This window comes from Pocillopora verrucosa, chromosome 7, assembly GCF_036669915.1.
Source record: "Pocillopora verrucosa isolate sample1 chromosome 7, ASM3666991v2, whole genome shotgun sequence".
Taxonomy (NCBI): Eukaryota; Metazoa; Cnidaria; class Anthozoa; order Scleractinia; family Pocilloporidae; genus Pocillopora; species Pocillopora verrucosa.
The window spans coordinates 3,571,546-3,597,823 of NC_089318.1; the positions used below are offsets into that span (position 1 = coordinate 3,571,546).

At 37.3% G+C, this 26,278-nt stretch overlaps 1 protein-coding gene across 1 annotated transcript; it reads right to left on the reverse strand.

The window, feature by feature from the left end:
• Positions 1 to 731: 731 nt before the first annotated feature.
• Positions 732 to 26,077, reverse strand: LOC131796636 (uncharacterized). Its single transcript, XM_066169561.1, has 10 exons — positions 25,893 to 26,077; positions 24,254 to 24,426; positions 22,725 to 22,955; positions 21,794 to 21,908; positions 5,924 to 5,992; positions 5,149 to 5,348; positions 4,480 to 4,605; positions 2,184 to 3,734; positions 1,473 to 1,869; positions 732 to 822 (listed from the first exon to the last, which is right to left on the reverse strand). Exons 1-10 carry the CDS (start codon positions 26,075 to 26,077, stop codon positions 732 to 734), a joined length of 3,138 nt encoding a protein of 1,045 aa, XP_066025658.1.
• Positions 26,078 to 26,278: the final 201 nt, after the last annotated feature.

Genomic DNA, 26,278 nt, shown 5'->3' on the forward strand with positions numbered 1-26,278 from the left:
GGCTAAGGGTCGGTCCGTATGGTGAAAAACTGTGACCGAGGTCTTGAAAATGCTGCCCTCGGCCTACGGCCTCGGGCAGTATTTTCAAGACCTCGGTCACAGTTTTTCACCATACGGACCTCCCAGCCGGCAAATAACATATATATATATCATGTGTGTTTTCGAAAGGGGCTAGGGGATCGCATACGTAGCACCAAAGCAAATGACAATATTTGTGCTAAGACTTTATTAAAATCACGTAAGAACTGAGGTACTTAATTTTACATGTCTCGCTGCTGTCCTCTGGACAATCATGTCTACAAACTGAAGAGTACCCGTTTAATAATAAATTCAACTGAAACTGTATCATTTACTAGTTTATAACAATATTTATGAATATCGCCACCTCTACATACATGATACTGCTAATAATGACAACGTACGTTTGTTCAAAACTGGTGCAGCCCGTTTTCAAACGGGAATATCATATGCATATCTGATTATTCTATAGAGTATAGGTTTGTTTAAATCAGAACGCTGCCTTCATCTTGGAAATATCCAATGCTACAATTAATGAGAGTATTACATGTCTTAAGGTATAAATAATATCCCCAAAAACGTTACTAGAGCTAATCATTAAAAGCCATGTTTCGCCTAAACATATCTGCTCTCGCTATTCTATTAAATATTTTAAAGGAAAGAGAATGTGTTGCCTCGTATGCTAAATTCTATCATATTTCTGGCTGTCTTCTTCATTCCTCATTATTCCTGTCTGTCTTTTCTTCTTTCGAGGTGGCTTCCTCTGCTTCAGCAAGTGGTATGTGATGGTCAGAGTGCCGACTCCTGAAAACAGGAGCAATTTTTCAAAGGGTAATTTAGAGTTATCAACTAAGTTGAAAACGTAAATTGGCCACTGTAAAGAGTTTAAAGGCTGACGTTTCGCGCGTTAGCCCTTTGACAGAGCGATGGGATCCTTGTGTCTCTTTTACATACTCTTACTTTTATCGAAGAAAATACCATAGTAACTGACCAGCGTACGTAGGAGCTCATTCTCAACGCCTCCCATAAGAAAGACAATCCTTAAAAATGTGTAGCAATTAAATCTGTATCAAAAATTAGAGAGGCCATTATATTTTCTCTTCAAATGAAGGATCACCAACATATTGTATGTCTACGACTGACCAAGAATACAGGTTGGCAGATCCTATAGATGTACAAGTGTGAAAAAATTTCACTCTTGTTCATCTCTTTCACAAACGAAATAAAGAGTTCAGTCGGCTTATAGTCTGGAAGAAGTTGCATAACTTATTATTATAATATGTAGGTCAATTCTAAGAGTAAGGGAAACGACTTTGTATTAGGATGACACTTTTCGCTTCTCAAGAGATTTATTAGACCATTAAAGTGGACGATATCTCTGAAACAACATCGCCATCCAAAACACAAAATCAAACAAACAAACGAAAACAGGAACTTACTAGCCATGTACTCACATGGTTATCTGCTGGCACGCTTTCCATGATGCCTGTGCATGTTCAGCGGTAGCGGTAGATACCGGTGCGAGTGTTTCTGTTTGTGTCCCACGGTCACATTTAGTGTTGCTACATCTGGTCACCCTGGATTTTACTGAAGTTCCTTCTTGTCTTTCACCATCTTCATGGATTGGAGAAAAACTTAATGCTCCACTATCTTTTGCACTGGCCGCAATGGAGGGCTTCCCAATGATTCCTGACTGAAGTTGTGTTTTAAGCATGTTCTTACCAACCATTCCACGAATCTCGCCTTGAAGGTCATTAAGTGGAAGAAGCAAGGCCAGGCAACAAGAAAAGGACCATTTTGGATTTTTGCGCCACTCTTTGAAGAACTGATGTAAGAATGCCAGGTACTGAACTAAGAAGAAAATGAATGATCAAAGAATTGAACTTTCCCTGTTTAACGATAAACCTTAACCAATTACGTAGTTTCAATTGTCAACCAAATCAATTGAGCTCCTATACAGAGACTAAATTTCTATTGTGCGTTTCATTAATTTTAATGTTTAGTTGCTGTTCAGATAAATTCAAGATACGATAAGGTTATCTTTAATGTGTATGATATAACACTTGTGTGGTTAATATTTCATAAAATAGAATTACAGCAACACAAAATAACAGATAAAAGTTGCAGTTAAGTTTTTTTTCCCATCAAACTAATGTTTATCTTACCAGCAAGAAGGCCAAGCACCAACGTATTTGCCCAAATAATCAGTATTTTCATTGCCAGAGCGTCCTTGTGATGGTCTGCCATGTTTAATATGTTCTCTGCCGGAATTCTGCTGACAGCACCAATACCCAAGTTTACAATTGTAACGGCAAGGGAAGTGGACATCAGTCTATTCTCAAAAGTGTCTTGCATGGGTTTGATCCAGCAGAAAAGCACTGCATACATACCGGCAACAACCCAGGCCAATCCAATGAAGGATCTGCTTTCTTGACCCACAAGAATGAGGCCGCATGTAAGAATGAACTTGCGGGACATTTCAACCAGTTCCCAATACCAGGAACGAGGTTTGTAATTTTCGAAGAGAAATCGCAATCCGTCGACAACTTCTGGATCAGAGCCATTATCACGGTCTTTCTTGATTATGATTGTTCGCCAATGCCTCCAAAGGGCGACGAGAGAAAGAGCAGGTAAAGCAATGATGTATGCAGCTGAAACATAAGCTACGATCACAAGATGATTGTAATTTGCTCCTTGGCATTTTATGCTGTAATCTACTTTCAGGTACTCGTCACATAACTCTTCTCTTTTATCTTTGCAGAGTTTCTGGCAGGCGAACGGCATAACACTGGCTGTCCTTGAACAAGTGCTTAGGTATGTCACGTACAGGAAGAAAAAAACGTTTCTGTAAATAAGAACTTTCCCCTGTGAAATTTTGCTTGCCTTTTCGTCCTCCTCCAGGTCCTGTTTTTTTGAGATCATCATATACCAAAAACCATAGATCACACACGAACCAACGATAACAATGGCGTTCATTGACAAGAGCACAAACAAATCTTCAAAGGCATCCACGTGTAAATTGTGATTAAGGCAGTGAATCGGTGCTACCTTAAGCAGATTCATCTGTAAAATTCCTGAATACTTGGACACAACCTGCAATGAATCTGGCCATTCAATGAACGAGAACACGTCTAGCAAGCCATGGGTGACTTGATAAAAACCAATCAAGATCTTAAGCTTTGACAACAAATTGTCAAAACGAGAGAGTCCCCGGTCCTTTGAAAGATTATTTTTCTTTCTCCAAACTAAAAGGGCCAACAATATCGCTATAATAGCAGCAATGAGAGACAACTGTCCTGCGATCCAGGCCCGTGAAGGACATTTTTCACAAGAGTGAAATTGTTTGTGGTACCCTGGATTGCATACAGCGCAAAGTGGACCTTGATACCCTTCTCCGCATGGTGAGTCCAAACCACCTTTGCAAGACTCCTCTACTTGACATCTGTATGGTGTTGGTATTGCATAAGGATACTGCACTGAGAAATCATCCAATGCAGGTAACTCTCGGGCGAGATTTTTCATGAAATACTCATAGCGATGTTTATGGGACTCGTTCCGCCATTGCCACCAAAAGCCAGGTTTTAGTGAGGCATACTCATCTTGGCATTGCAGTCCGCTTCGGCCACATGTAAAACACTTTTTGAAGAGATGAGTTCGGTAATGTCCTTCCAAGCAGGGACAAGCACGATGTCCAGCGAAAAAATCGGTTTCTGTTCCTGTAAAAATTCAAGATTGTTTTATTGATCAATCAAATCTTACTCACTCCTACCTTCAGTTAGATGAAGCTTGAGGCCAAAAAACCAGCTAAACTCATCATGGCTCCTGTTGTCATATTTAATTGTCATTAAAAAAAAGTAGGCTCAAAGTTGTTTTCGTTCCCGCTCCAAATGTTTGGTTGAAGAAGAGGCAACTCGCAAAAAATGCGGCATCATGGGTGTTATATATCAGCGTAGGGTGGAAAGAATTCTCTCTTTGAGACCCGATGTTCTGGCCAATGTTGATTGAGGGAAAGATCAACCAATAGGTTCACCTATAAACCTTGGGGCGTCAAATAGTACCCTTGAAGTCACTTGACATTTAAGATGACTTCCGTTCGGGTTGTCGAAACGTCAGTCACCACTACCGACAACAGTCCTTCTTAGGACTACACTCACCTGCACGATCCAACTACACCATTAAATGTTACGCCCGGGGTTCAAACCATTTACTGTAGTACCCTTGAAGTAAAAAAAATCTTCAAACCAACCATGCACAATGAAGCGAACACAGGGACGGGTTTCGAGACATTCGACTCTTGCCTACGTGCTGGGTTTGTTTCTTAAGATAAACACGACTCTTCGAATTCTATTCTCTACTTCTAAGTCATTCTTTCCAGGCTTCTGGACAGCATTTGATTATGTGTGTACACACTGACAGCTCAAACCCTTTAGTGATGTTGAGAAGCACATGTTTGTATATTACCTTCAGGACATGTCTTGCAGTCCAATACAGATTTTCCAGGTTTTTTGTCATATGCCACGTAAGAACCATTTGGACATTTCTTGCAGCCGTCTGCAACATAACCAAGTGTGTCGGAGTAAAAACCACCTGAAAGAGGAACGTGTCAAAGTGCCAGTTGTGGTTATGAGTGGTTTCAAGTACATTTTGATTATATGTGAAAATAAAAATATAAACCGTCAACATATCTGAAACTTGGTGGAATAAGAAGTTTCCACCAGCTTCAAGGTTGAGCGTTTACTTTGGTTCAAAGTCAAATTTTTTTTTATCAATTTCAGTTTAATTGATTAAGGAAAAGTTTCCTTTGCGAGTCGTTTTTCCTAAATTGAAATAGGTGATGCTTTGGACAAACAGAGGCTATTCTTCATTTATATACTGAAACCCCAAATCCTCTCTCAAGCCGAAATATATTGGTGTGGTTACTGATGCTTAAAATAAAACGACCCCAACGGACTTTGAGCATTCAAGCTTCCCCAGAGTAAGTGCTGTGGCAAATTTTACATGTACAATCGTGAATAGGTCTATAAAAAGGTTATTCCTAGACACACGTCTCCACAAATTAATCGCTTTCACCGTTTCTTATTGTGGCCCGAGCTACATCGGGTTCTTACAAACGTCCAGACTATAACATACCAGGAGAGCAATAAACGCATTTCCAGCTTTTTGACCCCAAAGACTTCGAAAATGATCCCAAAGGACATGGGAGAAATACAACGTGTGACTGGTTTTGATTTTCGGTGAAACCCATACTGAGTAGTGCTGGCTTAAGGCAAGAGAATTCACTGCTGCCACGTACAACTACAATAGCTTCATCGTAGGAATAAAGAGAGTTCCTAAGAGTGAAGATGTTAACAGAAGTATTTTTGGAAATATTGTAGTATATTTACATATATATATATATATATATATATATATATATATAAATAACTGCAGACAGTACTGTTTCGGCCTTCTGGGCCTCATCAGTGCAGTGCTGATGCTAGGATGGAGGTAAGGCTATAAAGCCACCCCATATATATATATATATATATGATTGCTTAAGCTTGCGTGACTATATCATTCTAAACTTTATCAGACTATACCAGACATTAATGCCGATGACGCTGGTAATTGATTTATGTATCGTTTCTACTACTTTTATTTTAAACGCTCTGCTTTTTCCCTCAGATCGGTATAGTAGTGTTCCAAACATCCTACATTTGAATGTTAAGTTTTTTTAAATGTTTCTATTCTCCCCGGGTTGTTATTATTCCGTGTTTAAATGCCTCAAATTTTATCACAATTAAATGCTTATTTTGATAAACATTGGTTAGCTGCTTCTCCTCAATTAAAGTTTCATATCAAAACTAATGTGTATGTCATATGATGTTATGCGTTTACGTTATCAAAACATTCAGCTTATACTGACAAGTAAATTGTGACTTTCCCTCTTGGAATGGAATAATACATGGTTCTAGCTGTTCTATTCCTTGCAACACTGCAACAGAAATTAGACAATGTCTCTACAGGCTGAATCATTCTAAGGTAACTGAAATAAATCAACGTTAGCTATCATAAGTTCGAAAAGTTACATATTTTATGTTGTTGTGTTTTATGTTTTGTTTTGTATTTTTTTCCCGAAAGCATCAACTTATATTGCGATTAGACAGTGAGAACACTCATGGGCTCGGCACCATATATCAGGGAGGAGGAGAGATCGCACAAGGAATGGACTCAAAGTAGACGAAAATCGGACATTGCAGCCACAGGATAAATTTCATTAAAGATAGAACAAATTGTTATTCTTCCAGCTACTTGGTGCAGATACTGAACGTTTGATCATGTTAGATACGCACAGTTTAAAATTCATAGAGTGGGGGCCTGCGAATAAGGTAGAGGTTAACTTCTTTAAAGTCGTCCGGAGAAGAAAGCTGTAAAATGAGAGAAGAATAGCAAGAGCTGAGATCATCTCATTTAGGGAGAGAGGCTCGCTTACTACAAATTTAGCACAGGTTCAATGCACTTTAGTCCTTAACTTGGCGATATATTTGATCTGATTTTGTTTTTCAAGTTCTCAAAGGTTTCAGTCGTCCTTCAAAACCTGGTCGGAAAATATTGAACTTGGAGAAGTCCTTAAATGAGTAATACCTGGATGGAATATCATTCTAAAAGAATTAAAAACCTACTGACGAATTTTAAGTAAACTTACATCTTCACGCTTAGGGACTCAAGGCGAAAGGCCTCCGGTTCGATAATTTCAAGAGGATTATCAGATAATGTTCTACAGGAATAAAAGGAGGGACGATAAATCTGTGGCAGTTAAAATCACGGTGGAATATTTCTATAAAAATATAGTCGAAATATGATTAATTTAACTAGCAGTGGAACAATTGTAACGAATGCGATATAATCAAATACCCTCTATAAAATGAAAGCTGTTAAGGTCCTGATTTCGTCTTGTCATATTTACTATCAAATTAATCTTTATCCTGGACACCAGAATTATTCGTTTTCGACCCAATTTTGGGTATTTGACATCTCATAGTATAATTTCACAATTCCAATCGATTATTTGATTCTTTGATAAAGTTTTAAAGAACTTTTCACAGAAAGTTTTCAAAAAACTTCTGCATGACTGCCGACCATGCCCGACTGCTGGCCTTGTAGCTATACAAAAATCAGTTTGTTATATAAGATATTTTTCCAGCCTACTTTGCTGTCAGGTAAGGACAGTGCCTGCTAAGAAGGATCGGATTTTATTGTGCCAGTAAGGAGGATCTTATGAACAGCTTTCAAAATTCAGGACGAAAATCGGAAGAAGTCACGAGTAAATTTAATGATTAATAGCACATGTGTTTTCAGAAATTGCCCGTTTCGGTCAGTGACAAGGCAAATTTCTGCAACACAGTTAATATCAATTCAGAATTTACTTTGGTATTGGTGCTGTAAGATATGTATTTAAATAGCAACCATTTGGTAGAATGGAAACGAGTTACTACAAATCAGAATTGTGAGCCGATTACAAGCAAAGAAAAAAAATACATCCATTCCTATGCTAGATCGATCGCACTTTACTTTTCCATGATTACTCGCTTGTGATAAAAAAGCAAAATTCTATTTTATCAAGATGATAATAAACGCACTCTATTGCATCAATGAACTGTAAAAAGCACGAATAAACTAAGCTGTACGTCAAAACAGGCAATGAACAAGCTCCTTGATTCCATAATAGTGAAGACATTGTGAAAGCCCTCTCAAATTTGGGCTTCAAACTCAACAACTTAGAGTAGAAAAGTGGGTTTGATCAGGGTTCATCTTGACTTCCGTTGCCGCAAAATATTATCGGCAACTTTTTTATGTCGCTGCCTTTGTGATCGTCTTCCAATTTTACGTGCATCTATACTCTTTTTTTTTCTTCGTAGTTGGGCTTATTGAATGACTGTTAAAAATACTCACAGTAGGTCTAAGTGGGTCACATTATAAAAAGCTCTGGAAGGAATTCTCCTCAACTGGTTCCTGTTGAGGAAGCTAATCGAAACGGCAAAGCAGTCACTGAAGGAAATAAACTTCAAGAGTATTTTTATCAGAGACGAGAACGTGTCAGATATTGTGTTAAAAACGAGGTTGTTTGTTTTTCATTGCCTAAAAGACATAATTTGCATTTCCTTCAAGGGCATTAAAATGTAATTTAAAGACCAATAGGAAACTTGACTACCATGAAGGACAACAGTACATAGCTTTGTTACACCTGAGTTTTAAACCGTTTTTTTTTTCTAAACGACATTGTATTATTATTTGAGTATTTTTGACGAAAAAGGTCTTTCGTTGGTATTATTTTGTGATAATAGGCGTTTATTATTACTTAAAATGTGGATTTTGAAGCCTTCAGAGTAAAGCTCTTCAAAGACACACTACATATTAATCTGTAACGTAACTTACTTTGAAGTAGGAATTTTGTTGATATCAAATCGAACCAAACAGTAAAAGAAGTAAAAAATTAATTAAAAGAAAAACAATAAATTGGGTCACCAACATCGTATGCAGTGAATTGAAAGGCACACCGAACGCGTTGCCGGGGAAAAAAGAAAGTTTATTCCAAGAGAAATCCCTGTGGAAACGAATACATAAGACAATCGATGTTATTACAGTCAAAATATATGACCAATATACACCCAAAGGCCTACTATGGGATCTCAAGTCGCCCTAACTAAAAGAAAACTTAGGAATCTTCTCCCTAAAAAAACAGGCGATGCAGGCGATCCAGCCTGACTCAAGAAGGAGACTTAACTTCCACATGTAGTGATACAACTTTTGCAAATTCACGAGCCCCATATACCCAATAGACTTTTGAAACCGTTTAGGACTCGCGTATTTTAAACACAAGGCGGTGCAGCTGTGATCAAAAACTCGACAAGCTTCCCAACACACAACAAGACTAAAGCTCAAGAAATTAAAAAGGTGGGGAAAGGTGTTGGTCAAATCACAATTTTCACAAACCGTCTGATTAGGGCTGGATCTATTGTTGCTCAAACTTTTCTGGAGAAATAGTTTCTTTGACCGAGGTACCGCAAGGTTCAAGTTAGCAAGTGCCCAAGGTAACAGAAGTCGACTGTAGATGTTTAAAATCATGAACCAATGGGTCGGTAAATGAGTAAATAGTAAGTTCGAACAAATGAATCCTAGAGAATATCCACTCGTGACCCGATGGTCGACATTCTACCACGGAAGGAAAATTGCACATGATTGGTATTGGTGCTTACAGGAATTCCAGCTTCCCAGAACTCGGTAAGCCAGGTAGAGAGGTAATAGAGTTGAAAGATAGATCCCTGTTGAAATGTTCAGAATTTGATGCAAATAAAATAACTTAAATTAACCTTCGAACAATTTGCACTCTTTAATTGGTTCATGATCAATACAATTTTTCCTCTTGAATTCAAGTTCTTAAGAAAGTTGAAAACAGTTTTTTTAAGCTCTCACCGGCTACATGTACGTTCAAAACCCTCAAACCCAACTTTCTCCCTTCGCAGTCCAACGATTCTCACTCAAGCTTTGATCAAAAGATTGAAATTTGAAATAGTGAATGTGGCATGACAATCGCTATGAACATGCGAATGAAATCGAGAAATCCAGTCTGAAATTTTTTGCAGGGGTGGGGGGGGGGGGGGGGGAAAGGGTAAGGGAGGGAAATTTGTTTTGTGTGATGCGAAATTAGTCGGTCAGAGTATGGAAAACTATTTCCAACCACCTTTAGTGTAAACTGCTTTCTACAATAAAAATAAATGAATCAATGAAATAAATATTTTCAGATAGAAAATGAAAAAGAAAGGCAAAAAACGGAGAAAGAGAAAGAAGTAGAGCTACTGTCTTAAATGTTTCAGTCAAACCGTCTTTTTTCTTACAGGCTACAGTCTTCCTGTCCCTCGCGAAAAAAGAAAGGCCTGCTAGCTATTACTGAGAAAACCTCCCAAGTTAACTTCCTAAGCTAGATAACCTTTTAACGCATAGGGTTCTCAGGTTGGTCAAGGCGACAAACAATCCCTCAGGTAGATTTTCTATATGGTTTGATGATAGAAACCTTTGGAAACATCAAGATGCAGCAGTAATGATGTTAACGATTTCTTGCTGAATCCATTTAGAGTTTTAGCTCCACCCAAGCCTGTTACTGACAAAAAAATAGAATTTGACAGATTTCAAGTGGCATCCGATCCAACCCTTTTTCATGAACAACCAAGGATTCCTGCGACCGTTTTTCCACTGCTATAAATCTTCAATCAAACTGTTAGACGAGAGACACTATTTCCTCTTAGAGGCTATACTGGCACTTGGATTAGTGTTTGTTTGTTGCTTTTTTGAAGCTAAATTTCAGCCAAGAGCTGAGGGTTTTCCACACGCGTTGTTAAATTAGCAAATTCCCCTGCACAAAATAAAAACCGCCAGCTCAGTTAAAAACTATTGTCCTATCCTCCTTTTAAAAAACTGTCAGTCAGTACTTAAAAAACCTCGCAAATGAATCATTTAATTAGATAAGCTAGATAACCATCTTTTTAACGAACAGGGATTCCAGGTTGGTTAAGTCGGCAAACAATCTCTAAGGTAGATTTTTTATGGGGTTTGACGATAATTTTCTATGGAAACATCAACATATTAATTATATTTTGTTGTTGTTGTTGTTGTCATTTGCTTTGGTAAATACGCGTATAAGTTATTTGTGAAGCAGCACAAAAACTGCACCAGAAAAAAAACAGATAGAGCGAGTCAATTGTATTGATTATCGTCATAATCAAGTTTGAGGAAAATTGATTCCTTTCAATAAAAAAAGCAAAATTGGGCGTCAGTTAATAGATTGCGAATCACTATCGTAAAGTTTGATCCAAATGACTGAAAAAAGCAAAAAAAAACAAAACGAGAGCATCAGAATATCAATTTCCTCTACAGAGGAATTGGTAAACTTTTAAATTAATAAAGTTTTAGCAGAAAACAAAGCTGGCGCTGACAAACCAACAGAAATTGAGAGATTTTAAGTAAAATTTGCATACATACTAGAGGCAACTGATGCAACCTTCAGCTACTTCAGTTTATCAGAACTCGTCTGTATCAATCATATCCATAGTTTGGTTGGAATCAAATTAAGAGAGAATTGATGTGAGCAAACTAAATAATCATCACAATAGTTAGGTTTGCGTCCCTGAATTCTCACAATGATTCCAGGTTCATCTGCTGGTTCTTAAGAAAAGAGGCTCGCACTCGTCTTTGAACTAGTACTAGACAAACTCGTGTTAAATCAGAACCATTCCCTGTTGATCAAGTTGTCAAACAATCCCTCAGGTAGAGAGGCTATATTATTATCTGGTAGTATCCCGTGAAAACATCGACTCGTCAGAGTAAGCCTTTTTATTAATTGATTCATTCAAATTTGCTGTGAGTACTAAGGTTCGACTAAAAATGACTGCTTTAAACAAAACATGTAAGGAAATTTGACAGCGGCAAATGAACTTGACTTCACTATTGCTAGTTTTGAGCCCTTGCGTTCTCCCAAAAACTTCAGGTTGATCTGTTGATTCTTTCGGAGAGAGTCTCTTCAGTTAATTAGATAAGCTAAACAAACTCGTGTTCACTCACAACACTTTCAGGCTGATCAAGTTGTCAAACAATCCCTCAGGTAAAAAGGTTATATTATTAGCCTCCAGCTCCTTGTAAAAACATCGACTCATTAAGGTTATTTTATTGCACAAGTTTGAGCCCAAGAGTTGTGACTATGGTTCTTTTCGGAGAAAGCCTCTTAAGTTTATTCGATAAGCTAAACAAACTCGTGTTGGCTCACAGCAACCACAAGTTAATCAAGTTGTTAAACAATCCCTCAGATAAAAAGATTATATCATTAGCCTCCAGGATCCTGTTGCCAAAAAATCGGCTTCCTGAGGAGCAGCAGTTCTTTGTATATAGCCATATAATTCTTATAATTTTTTTATCAAAACTCTCATAATTTTCTCTCTCCCTAAAAGGGAGTTTTAGAGCTTGTTAAGGAGCAGCAGTTCTTTATAGATAGCCATATAATTCTAGTAGTACAATATTTAACTACTAACTAAAAACGTCTTTCCAAAATATTGTTCACTTGCACCTGTTTGCCAGTTAAAGGGACATTTACTTTTCTTCAAAAATCAGACCATACAGGAAAGCCTCAATTTTTTAAATGTTCACGATAGTTGCACAGTAAGTATGTACAATAAAAAAATTCCGAGATGACCTTAAAAAGGGCACAGATTACACCACAGATTACTTGGGTTCGATTAAAATGACCGGTTTTAACAAAACATATAGCAAAATTTGACAGCAGTAAATGAACTTGTCCTCACTTTTGCTATGGTATATATCCATATAATTCTTATAATTTTCTCTCAAAAATGAGTGCTTTAAATAAAACAGAAAGCGAAATTTGACGTCAATATATGAATTTCTCCTTACACTTGTTAAACTTGAGCCCGAATTGTCACTATGATCATGTTTTATTTTTCAGACCGAGCCTATGGCTTTTAAAACATGATAAGGGAGTTTTAGAGTTTGCTAAGGAGCAGCAGTTCTTTATGGATAGCCATATAATTCTAGTAGTACAAAAATATTTAAGTACTTGCTAAAAACGCCTACCCAAAATAATGCTCATTTTTCCCTTCATTGACGATGGGTTTGAATTTTTTAATTGAAGAAGGGTATTACCTTCATTCCAAGGGAAAAAAAACAGGTAATTACGGTTACTGCACCTGTTTGCCAGTTAAAGGGGCGATTTACCTTTCTTGAAAGGTCAGATTATACAGGACAATTCTCCATCTTTTAAATGTGCACGATAGTTGCACAGTAATAGTGCGCAATGAAAACTTGCGAAATGACCTTATAAAGATCACAGATTACACCACAGATTACTTGGGTTCGATTAAAAATGACGGCTTTCAACAAACCATATAGCAAAATTTGACAGCAGGAAATGAACTAGTCCTCACTATTGCTAGTTTTGAGCCCTTGCGTTGTCCCAATAACTTCAGGCCGATCTCTTGGCTCTTTCGGAGAAAGCCTCTTAAGTTTATTAGATAAGCTAAACAAACTCGTGTTTACTCACAGTCTCCCCAAGTTGATCAAGTTGTCAAACAATCCCTCAGGTAAAAAGGTTATATCATTAGCTCCCAGGATCCTGTAAGAACATCAACTCGTTAAGGTTATTTTATTGCACACGTTTGAGCCCCAGAAGTGTCACTATAATCTCAGCTTGACTGATCTTTAGCTCTAGCAGAGAAAGCCTTTCGATATAATAGAAAACCTATACAAACTCATGTTCACTCACAGCCCTTTCAGGTTGATCAAGTTGCCAAACAATCGGCTTCTTGAGGAGCAGCAGTTCTTTATATATAGCCATATAATTCTTATCAATTTTCTCAAAACTCTTATAATTTCCTCTCAAAAATGAGTGCTTTAAATAAAACAGAAAGCGAAATTTGACGTCAATATACGAATTTATCCTTACTCTTTTTGAGCTTGAGCCCGAATTGTTACTATGATCATGTTTTATTTTTCAGACCGAGCCTATGGCTTTTGATGAGATACAGTTTTGATACATGAAAAGGTAGTTTTAGAGTTTGTTAAGGAGCAGCAGTTCTATATAGATAGCCATATAATTCTAGTAGAACAAAAATATTTAAGTACTTGCTAAAAACGCCTTTCCAAAATAATGCTCATTTTTCCCTTCATTGAGGATGGGTATGTATTTTTTAATTGAAGAAGGTTTATTTCCTTAATTCCAAGAGAAAACTATTTACGGCTTTATTTAAAGCCTTTCGATTTAATAGAAAACCTAAACAAACTTGTTCACTAACAGTCGTTTAAGGTTTATCAAGTTGACAAACAATTCGCTTCTTGAGGAGCAGCAGTTCTTTACATTTAGCCATATATTTCTTATCATTTTCTCTGAAACTTTTCATCACTTTCTCTCAAAAATGAGTGCTTTAAATAAAACAAAAAGCCAAATTTGACATCAATATATGAACTTATCCTTACACTTGTTAAGCTTGAGCCCGAATCGTCACTAGGATCATGTTTTATTTTTCAGACCGAGCCTATGGCTTTTGACAACACAGTTCTGATACATGAAAAGGGAGCAACAGTTCTTTATAGATAGCCATACAATTCTAGTAGTGCAATAATATTGCTAAAAAAGTCTCTTAAAAATATTGCTCATTTTTCCCTCATTGAGGATGGGTTTGTATTTTTTAATTGAAGAAGGGGGAATTCCCTTAATTCTAAGAGAAAAAAAGGTATTTACGGTTACTGCACCTGTTTGCCAGCTTTCTTGAGAGGTCAGACTATACAGAACAATTCTCCATTTTTTAAATGTGTGTGCAATGAAAAATTGCGGATGACCTTATAAAGGGCACATATTACACCCCAGATTACTTGGGTTCGATTAAAAATGACGGCTTTCAACAAAACATATAGCAAAAACAGAAAGCCAAATTTGACGTCGATATATGAACTTAACCTTACACTTGTTAAGCTTGAGCCCGCATTGTCACTATGATTATGTTTAATTTTCTAGACCGAGCCTATGGGTTATGATGAGATACAATTTTGATACATGAAAAGGGAGTTTTTAAGTTTGTTAAGGAGCAGCAGATCTTTACAGATAGCCATATAATTCTAGTAGTATAGTAATAGGTTGACTACTTGCTAAAAACGCCTTTCCAAAATATTGCTCATTTTTCCCTGCATTGAGGATGGGTTTGTATTTTTTAATTGAAGAAGGGTATTTCCTTAATTCCAAGAGAAAAAAAAGTTTTTACGGTTACTGCACCTGTTTGCCAGTTAAAGGGACGTTTTACTTTTCTTGAGAGGTCAGACTATAAAGAAAAATTCTCCATTTTTTAAATGTGCACGATAGTTGCACATTAAGTGTGTGCGATGAAAAATTGCGAAATGACCTTATAAAGGGAACAGATTACACCCCAGATTACTTGGGTTCGATTAAAAATGATGGCTTTCAACAAAACATATAGCAAAATTTGACAGCAGTAAATGAAATAGTCCTCACTATTGCTAGTTTTGAGCCATTGAGTTCTCACAATAACTTCAGGCTGACCTCTCAGTTCTTCCGGAGAAAGCCTCTTCAGTTTATTAGATAAGCTAAATAAACTCGTGTTAACTCACAGCCTCCACAAGTTGATCAAGTTGTCAAACAATCCCTCCGGTAAAAAGGTTATATTATTAGCCTCCAGGTCCCTGTATACACATCGTCTCAATAAGTTTATTTTATTGCACATGTTTGAGCCCTAGAGTTCTCACTATAATCTCAGCTAGAGTAATCCTTAGCTCTTGCAGAGAAAGCCTTTCGATTTAATAGAAAACCTAGACAAACTCCTGTTCACTCGCAGCCCTTTCAAGTTGATCAAGTTGCCAAACAATCCGCTTCTTAAAGAGCAGTAGTTCTTTACATTTAGCTATATATTTCTTATCATTTTCTCTGAAACTTTTTATCATTTTCTCTCAAAAATGAGTGCTTTAATTAACACAGAAAGCCAAATTTGACGTCAATATATGAACTTATCCTTACACTCGTTAAGCTTGAGCCCGAATCGTCACTATGATCATGTTTTATTTTTCAGACCGAGCCTATGGGTTTTGATGAGATACAATTTTGATATATGAAAAGGGAGTTTTTAAGTTTGTTAAGGAGCAGCAGATCTTTATAGATAGCCATATAATTCTAGTAGTATAATAATAGGTTGACTTCTTGATAAAAACGCCTTTCCAAAATATTGCTAATTTTTCCCTTCATTGAGGATGGGTTTGTATTTTCTAATTGAAGAAGGGGTATTTCCTCAATTCCAAGAAAAAAAGTATTTACGGTCACCGCATCTGTTTGCCAGCTAAAGAGACGTTTTAATTATCTTGGAAAGTCAGACTGTACTGGAAAAGCCTCCATTTTTTAAATGCTCACGATAGTTGCACTGTAAGTATGTACAATGAAAAATTGCGAGATGACCTTATAAAGGACACAGATAACACCACAGATTACTTGCGTTCGATTAAAAATGACCGGTTTTAACTAAACATATAGCAAAATTTGACAGCAGTTAATGAACTAGTCCTCACTATTGCTAGTTTTGAGCCCTTGCGTTGTCCCAGTAACTTCAGGTCGGTCTCTTGGCTCTTTCGGAGAAAGCCTCTTAAGTTTATTAGATAAGCTAAACAAACTCGTGTTAACTCACAGCCTCCGCAAGTTGATCGAGTTGTTAAACAATCCCTCAGGTAAAAAGGTTATAGTATTAGCCTCCAGCTCCCTGTAAAAAACATCGACTCATTAAGGTTATTTTATTGCACAAGTTTGAGCCCTAGAGGTTTCACAATAATCTCAGCTAGACTGATCCTTAGCTCTTGCAGAGAAAGCCTTTCGATTTAATAGAAAACCTAGACAAACTCATGTTCAATCACAGCTGTTTCAAGTTGATCGAGTTGCCAAACAATCGGCTTCTTGAGGAGCAGCAGTTCTTTGTATATAGCCATATAACTCTAATAATTTTCTCTCAAAACTATCATAATTTTCCCTCAAAAATGAGTGCTTTATAAAAAACAAAAAGCCAAATTTGATGTCAACATATGAACTTATCCTTACACTTGTTAAGCTTTAGCCCGCATTGTCACTATGATCATGTTTAATTTTTCAGACCAAGCCTATGGGTTTTGACGACATGCAGTTCTGATACATGAAAAAGGAGCAGCAGTTCTTTATAGATAGCCATAAAATTCTAGTAGTACAATATTATGTTGACTACTTGCTAAAAACGCCTTTCCAAAATATTGCTCATTTTTCCCTGATTGAGGATGGCTTTGTATTTTTTCATTCAAGAAGGGGTATTTCCTTAATTGCAAGAGAAAAAAAAGGTATTTACGGTTACTGCACCTGTTTGCCAGTTAAAGGGACGTTTTACCTTTCTTAAGAGGTCAGATTATACAGGGCAATTCTCCATTTCTTAAATGTGCAAGATAGTTGCACATTAAGTGTGTGCAATTAAAAATTGCGAAATGACCTTATAAAGGGCACAGATTACACCACAGATTACTTGAGTTCGATTAAAAATGAGAGCTTTCAACGAAACATATAGCAAAATTTGACAGCAGTAAATGAACTAGTCCTCACTATCGCTAGTTTTGAGCCCTTGCGTTCTCCCAATAACTTCAGGCTGACCTCTAGGTTCTTTCGGAGAAAGCCTCTTAAGTTTATTAGATAAGCTAAATAAACTTGTGTTCACTCACAGCGTATCCAGGTTGATCAAGTTGTCAAACAATCCCTCAGGTAAAAAGGTTATATCATTAGCCTCTAGCTTCCTGTAAAAACATCGACTCATTAACATTATTTTATTGCACATGTTTGAGCTCCAGAAGTGTCACTATAATCTCAGCTAGACTGATCCTTAGCTCTTGCAGAGAAAGCCTTTCGATTTTAATAGAAAACCTACACAAACTCATGTTCACTAACAACCCTTTTAGCTTTATTAAGCTGCTAAACAATCGGCTTCTTGAGGAAACATATAGCAAAATTTGACAGCAGTAAATGAACTAGTCCTCACTATCGCTAGTTTTGAACCCTTGCGTTGTCTCAATAACTTCAGGCTGATCTCTCGGTTCTTTCGGAGAAAGCCTCCTAAGTTTATTAGATTAGCTAAACAAACTCGTGTTAACTCACAGCCACCCCAAGTTGATCAAGTTGTGAAACAATCCCTCCGGTAAAAAGGTTACATTATTAGCCTCCAGGTCCCTGTCAACACATCGTCTCATTAAGGTCATTTTATTGCACATGTTTGAGCCCCAGAGGTGTTACTATAATCTCAGCTAAACTGATCCTTAGCTCTTGCAGAGAAAGCCTTTCGATTTTAATAGAAAACCTACACAAACTCATGTTCACTAACAACCCTTTTAGCTTTATTAAGCTGCTAAACAATCGGCTTCTTGAGGAGCAGCAGTTCTTTGTATATAGCCATACATTTATTATTATTTTTTCTCAAAACTCTTATAACTTTCTTCCAAAAAGGAGTGCTTTAAATAGAACAGAAAGCCAAATTTGACGTCAATATATGAACTTATCCTTACACTCGTTAAGCTTGAGCCCGAATCATCACTATGATCATGTTTTATTTTTCAGACCGAGCCTATGAGTTTTGATGAGATACAATTTTGATACATGAAAAGGGAGTTTTTAAGTTTGTTAAGGAGCAGCAGATCTTTATAGATAGCCATATAATTCTAGTAGTATAGTAATAGGTTGACTACTTGCTAAAAACGCCTTTCTAAAACATTGCTCATTTTTCCCTTTATTGAGGATGGATTTGTATTTTTTTATTGAAGAACAGGCGTTTCCTTAATTCCAAGAGAAAAAAAAGGTATTTACGGTTAACTGCACCTGTTTGCCAGTTAAAGGGACGTTTTACCTTTCTTCCAAGTTCAGACTATACAGGACAATTCTCCATTTTTTAAATGTGCGCGATAGTTGCACGGTAAGTGTGTGCAATGAAACATTGCGAAATGACCTTATAATGGGCACAGATTACACCCCAGATTACTTGGGTTCGATTAAAAACGACGGCTTTCAACAAAACATACAGCAAAATTTGACACCAGGAAATGAACTAGTCCTCACTATTGTTAGTTTTGAGCCCTTGTGTTGTCCCAATAACTTCAGGCTGATCTCTCGGTTCTTTCGGAGAAAGCCTCTTCAGTTTATTAGATAAGCTAAACAAACTCGTGTTAACTCACAGCCTCCGCAAGTTGATCAAGTTGTCAAACAATCCCTCTGGTAAAAAGGTTATATTATTAGCCTCAAGGTCCCTATAAACACATCGTTTCAATAAGGTTATTTTATTGCACATGTTTGAGCCCTAGAGTTCTCACTATAATCTCAGCTAGAGTAATCCTTAGCTCTTGCAGAGAAAGCCTTTCGATTTAATAGAAAACCTAGACAAACTCCTGTTCACTCGCAGTCCTTTCAAGTTGATCAAGTTGCCAAACAATCCGCTTCTTAAGGAGCAGCAGTTTTTTACATTTAGCCATATTTTTCTTTTCATTTTCTCTGAAACTTTTTATCATTTTCTCTCAAAAATGAGTGCTTTTAATAAAACAGAAAGCCAAATTTGACGTCAATATATGAACTAATCCTTACACTCGTTAAGCTTGAGCCCGAATCGTCACTATGATCATGTTTTATTTTTCAGACCGAGGCTATGGGTTTTGATGAGATAAAATTTTGGTACATGAAAAGGGAGTTTTTAAGTTTGCTAAGGAGCAGCAGATCTTTATAGATAGCCATATAATTCTAGTAGTATAGTAATAGGTTGACTACTTGCTAAAAACGCCTTTCCAAAATATTACTCATTTTTCCCTTCATTTAGGATGGGTTTGTATTTTTTAATTGAAGAAGGGGTATTTCCTTAATTCCAAGAGAAAAAAAAAGGTATTTACGGTTACTGCACCTGTTTGCCAGTTAAAGGAACGATTTACCTTTCTTGAGAGGTCAGACTATTCAGAACAACTCGCCATTTTTTAAACGTGCACGATAGTTGCACATTAAGTGTGCAAATTGCGAAATGACCTTATAAAGGGCACAGATTACACCCCAGATTACTTGGGTTCGATTAAAAATGATGGCTTTCAACAAAACATATAGCAAAATTTGACAGCAGTAAATGAACTAGTCCTCACTATTGCTAGTTTTGAGCCCTTGTGTTCTCTCAATAACTTCAGGCTGACCTCTCGGTTCTTTTGGAGAAAGTCTCTTAAGTTTATTAGATAAGCTAAACAAACTCGTGTTAACTCACAGCGTATAAAGCTTGATCAAGTTGTCAAACAATCCCTCAGGTAAAGAGGTTATATTATTAGCCTCCAGGTCCAGGTAAACACATCGACTCATTAAGGTTATTTTATTGCACTAGTTTGAGCCCTAGAGTTGTTACTATAATCTCAGCTAAACTGATCCTTAGCTCTTCCAGAGAAAGCCTTTCGATTTAATAGAAAACCTAGACAAACTTGTGTTTATTCACAGCCGTTTCAGGTTGATCAACTTGCCAAACAATCCGCTTCTTAAGGAACAGCAGTTCTTTACATACAGCCATATAATTCTTATAGTTTTCACCGAAAGTTCCTATAATTTTCTCTCAAACGTGAGTGCTTTAAATAAAACAGAAAGCCAAATTTGATGAGATACAGTTTTGATGCATGGAAAGGGAGTTTTAGAGCTTATTAAGGAGCAGCAGTTCTTTATAGATAGCCATATAATTCTAGTAGTACAATAATATTTGATTACTTGCTAAAAAGGTCTTTCCAAAATATTGCTAATTTTTTCGTACATTGAGGATGGGTTTGTATTTTTTAATTGAAGAAGGGGTATTTCCTTAATTCCAAGAAAAAAAGTATTTACGGTCATCGCATCTGTTTGCCAGCTAAAGAGACGTTTTAATTATCTTGAAAAGTCAGACTGTACAGGAAAAGCCTCCATTTTTTAAATGCTCACGATAATTGCACTGTAAGTATGTACAATGAAAAATTGCGAGATGACCTTATAAAGGACACAGATTACACCACAGATGACTTGCGTTCGATTAAAAATGACCGGTTTTAACAAAACATATCGCAAAATTTGACAGCAGTAAATGAACTAGTCCTCACTATTGCTAGTTTTGAGCCCTTGCGTTGTCCCAGTAACTTCAGGCCGATCTCTTGGCTCTTTCGAAGAAAGCCTCTTAAGTTTATTAGATAAGCTAAACAAACTCGTGTTCACTCACAGCCTCCGCAAGTTGATCAAGTTGTCAAACAATCCCTCAGGTAAAAAGGTTATAGTATTAGCCTCCAGCTCCCTGTAAAAACATCGACTCATCAAGGTTATTTTATTGCACAAGTTTGAGCCTTAGAGGTGTCACTATAATCTCAGCTAGACTGCTCCTTAGCTCTTAGCTTTCTAATCCCAAGAAATAAAAAAGCATTTACGGTTACCGTTCCTGTTTTGCCAGTTAAAGGAACATTTTACGTTTCTTGAAAGGTCAGACTATACAGGAAAAGCCTCCCTTTTTTAAATGCGCACCATAGTTGCACGGTAAGTGTGTACGATAAAAAATTGCGAAATGACCTTACAAAGGGTACAAATTACACCACAAAAAGAATACCTATTGAAAGAAAAAGCCACCAAGAATCCAAAGAATTTCAGCTAGGCTGATCTCTTGGTTTACAGAGGTAGCCTCTCAAATTTAGTATATTCACTTGACGTACGTCCTCCCAATAATTTCAGGCTTATCCCTTGGCTCTTGCAGAGAACCCCAAGTTCACTAGATCCCAGAACCTAAAACCTAGTCGTCAAACAGTCCATCGGATAAAAGGTCCATGTAAGTATTCCTCATACTCCTATGAAAACATCAACTTATCGATTCAAAGTTTTTGTTGTTGTTTACTCAACCTTCCTATGAGTTCATTTTTTACGGTTATTCCTCTGAAAAAGAACTCAGACAGATTTTTATCTTCAAACTGTACCTTTGGGTGTTTATGTTAAACAACCTAAAGTTTTGAAATAAAAAAGGACGGCTTTCGTGCTCAAGCATGTTATCGATACAAAGCACCGATAATTATTAGCCTTTTCCTTAATTAATTTAATTTTAAAAAATGCAGTCTACTGTAGGTTCATATGCCAGTGTACAAGTGCCCTGAGCAATAGCGTGTTGTCAATCAGAGCTCAACTTAGCTCTAAAAAGCTTGTTTGTGCCTTATTTTCACAGCCTCTTACAATGTTTCCGTCAACGGCGAAAGACACCTCTTAAGTTGTGTTGCTGTCACCTTCTCGCAGAAGAGTTTATTTCCAGTGCCACTGTTGAACCTCGGAGAACAGGCATGTCTACAGTCTGAAAGAAAGGAAAGTAAGGGAAAGGAAAACCAGCAAAACTGATTTAAAAAAGTCCCTAGATCAATAAACTCCAGTTAATAACACCATTGACATTAAGTTGAGAACAAAGCGTTATGAAGTTGAATCTAGTTGTAGAGGAAAATAAGTAGCAGTAGTAGCAATGGTGGTAGCAATAATAGTTAGGACTGTGAATATATGAAATCATGTGAACTGCAATGAAAAAATGAATATAGGAGCGCTATCTTCCCGACCTTATTTTCACTGAGTTGGCGGAGCGCTGCATCGGTATCGCAGAGGTCATGGGATCAAACCCCGTACGGGCCTGAATCTTTTTTCAGACCTTATTTTTACAACTGTTTAAGTAGTTCAGTTTTGATTAATGCCAAGATCGTTTTATCTACAATAATAGTAGTAACCGTGGCTACCGAAATCTCCCAAAATCAAAGGAAGTTAGAATATTTATGAGCGAGATTCTGTACATTAAGTGGTCAATTATGGTAAAAGTTGCATTGTTTATCTTTATTTTAATACCCCTTATTTGAGGATCCTGTATTATGCAGCCAACCTGTATTTAGCGGTCACCACGCCATTCCATATGGGTTTAATTATTTGCGATTTGATTGTTTGTTCAAATTCCGGAACTATCCATTCAAGTACTATGATTTAGGACGTATCGAGTATGGGGTACAGGACGTACTCCGTATGTCCTTGTTGCAGTGAAGAGGTTAATACAGGTTCGATTGTAGGGGTAGAATTTTCAGAACCTTATTTAACTCAGATGAGTCATGTTCTAAGATTTATGAAATGTCCTTACCTTTAAAAATCACAGAGAACTCTCTCGTATCATATCCATACTTGTTAAAGGCAACAGAGGTGCAATTTGACTCATTATAGAACTGAAAGGCTGCAGCATATGTTGTGTTCACCAACACGGTAGAGTTTCTTATTACTGCTGTGTATATCGGTAGAGTTCCAGTTACTGGAATATCCACTCTGTAACCTGGGAGAGCTTCCACAACGGCAGGTAAGGTTATTTTGGGTGGGGCTAAAGAAAAGTTGCATAAAAAGATGAAATGCAAAATAGCTCGTAGTCAGACGAAGTTGGTAATACACGACATCTCTCCGCATTCGTTTTATAATAACATATATGGAAAAAAATTCGGGTTGCTTATTGGTTAAAGACATGTCAATTTATCCCATAACTTGCAAAAAGTTGAAAAAAATTGATTGGTGGGAAAGTTGCGAAAGCACATAAAAACGAAATGGCGGACAGGTTAGGGGAGAAATAACGACGTCTTGATTCACAGGCTGCCCAAGCTCATGGACAACGGTCGAAATCGGAGTGTGCAGCCCTGACTTTTGACAGGAATAACAGTGATGGTAAAGCAAGCTTAAAACAGCAGAAAACGTCGGAAACTACAACGGACACACAGGATGCGAGTAAGCGTTATTGATTTTACGTTTAAAATATTCATATTTCGAAATATTTATCGTTGTAAACCGATCATATTTCGTTCCCCATACTATTCCTTATAACGTGTTCAAATTTTCAACAGTTCCTCTCTTAACTTAACACCGAGGCACACAACGCGTTCATGAATTAATCGTTGGCTTTTTCTCGAGACGCGAGCTTGGGTCGCCTGTGCTTGATTAAAATCAAAAACTTCCAGCAAAGCGCAAACAACTGGCTAAATGTCGGTGAGGCATGGACTCCCAAAAACGGCTATGGCAAAAAGGTTTGAAAGGTAAGAACTGGAGGATCTGAACAAAATTATATCAGAGTTTACGCAACAGCTATTACGAAAGACAGGGATTACATTGCGAGAGTGATAGCCTTCGTGTAAAGCAAATTCTAACTGAGAAAGATCGCAAATACTCAATTGTTCCTGACAGAAAGTTTAAAAGCAGGATCCTGATTCTTGCGGGAGGATCGCCACGACTCTGGAAACAATGCAAAGGTAAGTGGCGGCACCAATGAAAACTCAGTCAAATTTTTGCATGTATGTTATTATCAAGTAATCACACGATTTTATCTCGAGCAAGTTGGGATAAATCAGGACTCGTTAAGTTTTTATATACACATTGAACTTACCCTAGGAGCTCGTGCAATTTGGTCAGCTTTTAAATAATTTACTTGTGTTGATTTTTCCCAAATTGCACTCGAAATCATGTGATTACCTATAGGAAATAGTTGCCATCGTCCATGAGAGGTTCAGTAACGCCGCTGATAAAAAAAACGATTTCAGTTGTATAATTATTTTGTTTCTCTCTTTGAGATAACATCACGCTGTCAACACTTCATTAAACGTTTTGAGAGATTTCAATCCTAAGAACTATACAAACCAGCGGGAACCGTTTTGAAACGGAAGAAGAATCCTCTTTTTCCGACAGAGGAGTCTGTTTGGAATGTTATCAAGGCGAAGTTTCCATAAACTGCAACTGTCTCCCCAGTCCTCCAACCACAGTATTCACCAAAGGTATAGTTCTGATCATTAGCAATCTTCACTACGTCATAACTAATGAGGAAAATATTAATCGAAGATTTTTTCGCAGAAAAACATATTATTCATGATCGAGTTTACTTGACTATAATAAATCTTCAACAAAGATAGAATGAAAGAATGAAGTACAATTTTAAAGATCCACAGATAGTTGAAACGACGTTAAAAGTCTTTAAGCTAATTGGAAACCACGAGACATACCTAAGGAATGAAGCTGGCAAATTTAACTATCGTTTCTAATATGTGACCCTCTACGGGATTTCAGGGAATAAGGTGAACGCACGCTCACGGTACACTAGCACGCTAACACAAAAGAAACGAGCTTTTAACACGTTAGCTGCGTCTAAGTTACCTGCCTCATTAACTTGGCAGCCATTGTCTTGCTTCGCACGGTAGAAACAAAGGAACGGGTTAAGATCTTGCTTGCAACTTTGCACGATATAACACGATGACCGTGCCAATTTTATAACACGCTTCTTAAAGTTAAAGTTGCTTTCGATTTGTACAAGAAGTATGTCCTAAGCTTTAAGGCTTTTTAGCTTACCGATACGCCCGACCGATGTACGATACTCAGTATTCAGTGCAACTAATTCGCCAAACATTAAGGACTATCTCGACTTGTTGTGCATTATTTCAAACTGTGTTTGAGTTTTTTCTTACATTTTCGAATTCCTCATTTTCTTAAAACAGCTTGCGAAACACGGGCCGAACGAGCAGACTCCTCTGCTCTTGAAATCGTGCATGAACTTTTGAAGGTAGTAAGCACAAGCTTTTAAAATAATAAGAGCGAACCTGTATGATGCAAAGCAAACGGCTTGAGTGAAAACGGTGTTCTCACCGTGTTTGTCTGTTCTGCTAGTCTCCGAGGCATTATTTATTTATTTTGTTAAATTTGTAAACCGACAAGTACGACAGTACGTGTGGTGCAGTGGTAGCGTCGTCGTTTTTTTTTCTTTCTACGGATGGAGTTTACAAAATAATGAAATATCTTCTATACCCTTTTGTTATAAACAGACAGTCTATTTGCCAAAGTTTAAGCGTTATAGATTACTTTGACTGTCGTCACCTAACCTTTTTGTAAATGCACATAAATGATTTTCTAGTTTGCATTTCATGCCCTCTTTATTCTCTTAATAATTAGCAATGTTTACTTACGAGGATCAACCAAAATCAAAATAACTCAGAAGGCAGTTTTGTTGAACAATGACTAAACTCTGTTCAATTAACCGACCCATAATGTTTTCATGTTAAATGATAGACTAATTGTGCCATCTCAGTGTTTTCGAAACAAACTAGTTTTCTTAAGTCTGTGAATAAGAGTCCTCCTCTTTCATTTACATTTCGTGTTAATGCGAGCGGCTATCTGATTCCGCTGCTCACTCAAACATAGCGAGTCAAACTTCCTTTATAAAATGGACACAAGAAAGCCTGATTTTCCGCTATCCAACTGCTGGAAATCTTTAGTTCCTGACGTGTTGCACCTGGCCATCTCGTCGTCCGTGAAGAGAACATCAACAGAAGCAAGGGCGGCAGTAAACATCTCAGTTCCCTTCGCTACAATTGCGGTTACTTTGGTTCGCTGCTGATTCGTTGGACCGTGGCTGCCTGATACTATTAGGGAGACGTTCTGATCAAAAGACTGCAGAGGTGGTCTTGATGGCACCATTGGCGAAGAAAGCACGAGCGACAGGTTTTCTTTGTGGCTTTGACAGAGTGTGCTCAGGACGGGACGCTGAAATTCAGTGGGCTATTTACTGAATGTGGCTGTTTTCTGATAAGTCTGAGCAGGGAGGCTGCTACAGAAACTCACCAGAGATGCGATTGCTTTGGAATTCAGCGTTGAGAAGTCCGAATCATCATCAAATGA

Excerpts from the sequence above, each read along its gene's own strand:
- LOC131796636 (XM_066169561.1), bottom strand. The coding sequence starts at position 26,077 with ATGGTGCCATCAAGACCACCTCTGCAGTCTTTTGATCAGAACGTCTCC. Across the intron at positions 5,993-21,793 it reads TCGCCGTTGACGGAAACATT|TGTTGCAAGGAATAGAACAG; the intron begins GTAAGAGGCTGT and ends TTTCTGTTGCAG. Across the intron at positions 4,606-5,148 it reads ATGCGTTTATTGCTCTCCTG|GTGGTTTTTACTCCGACACA; the intron begins GTATGTTATAGT and ends TTCCTCTTTCAG.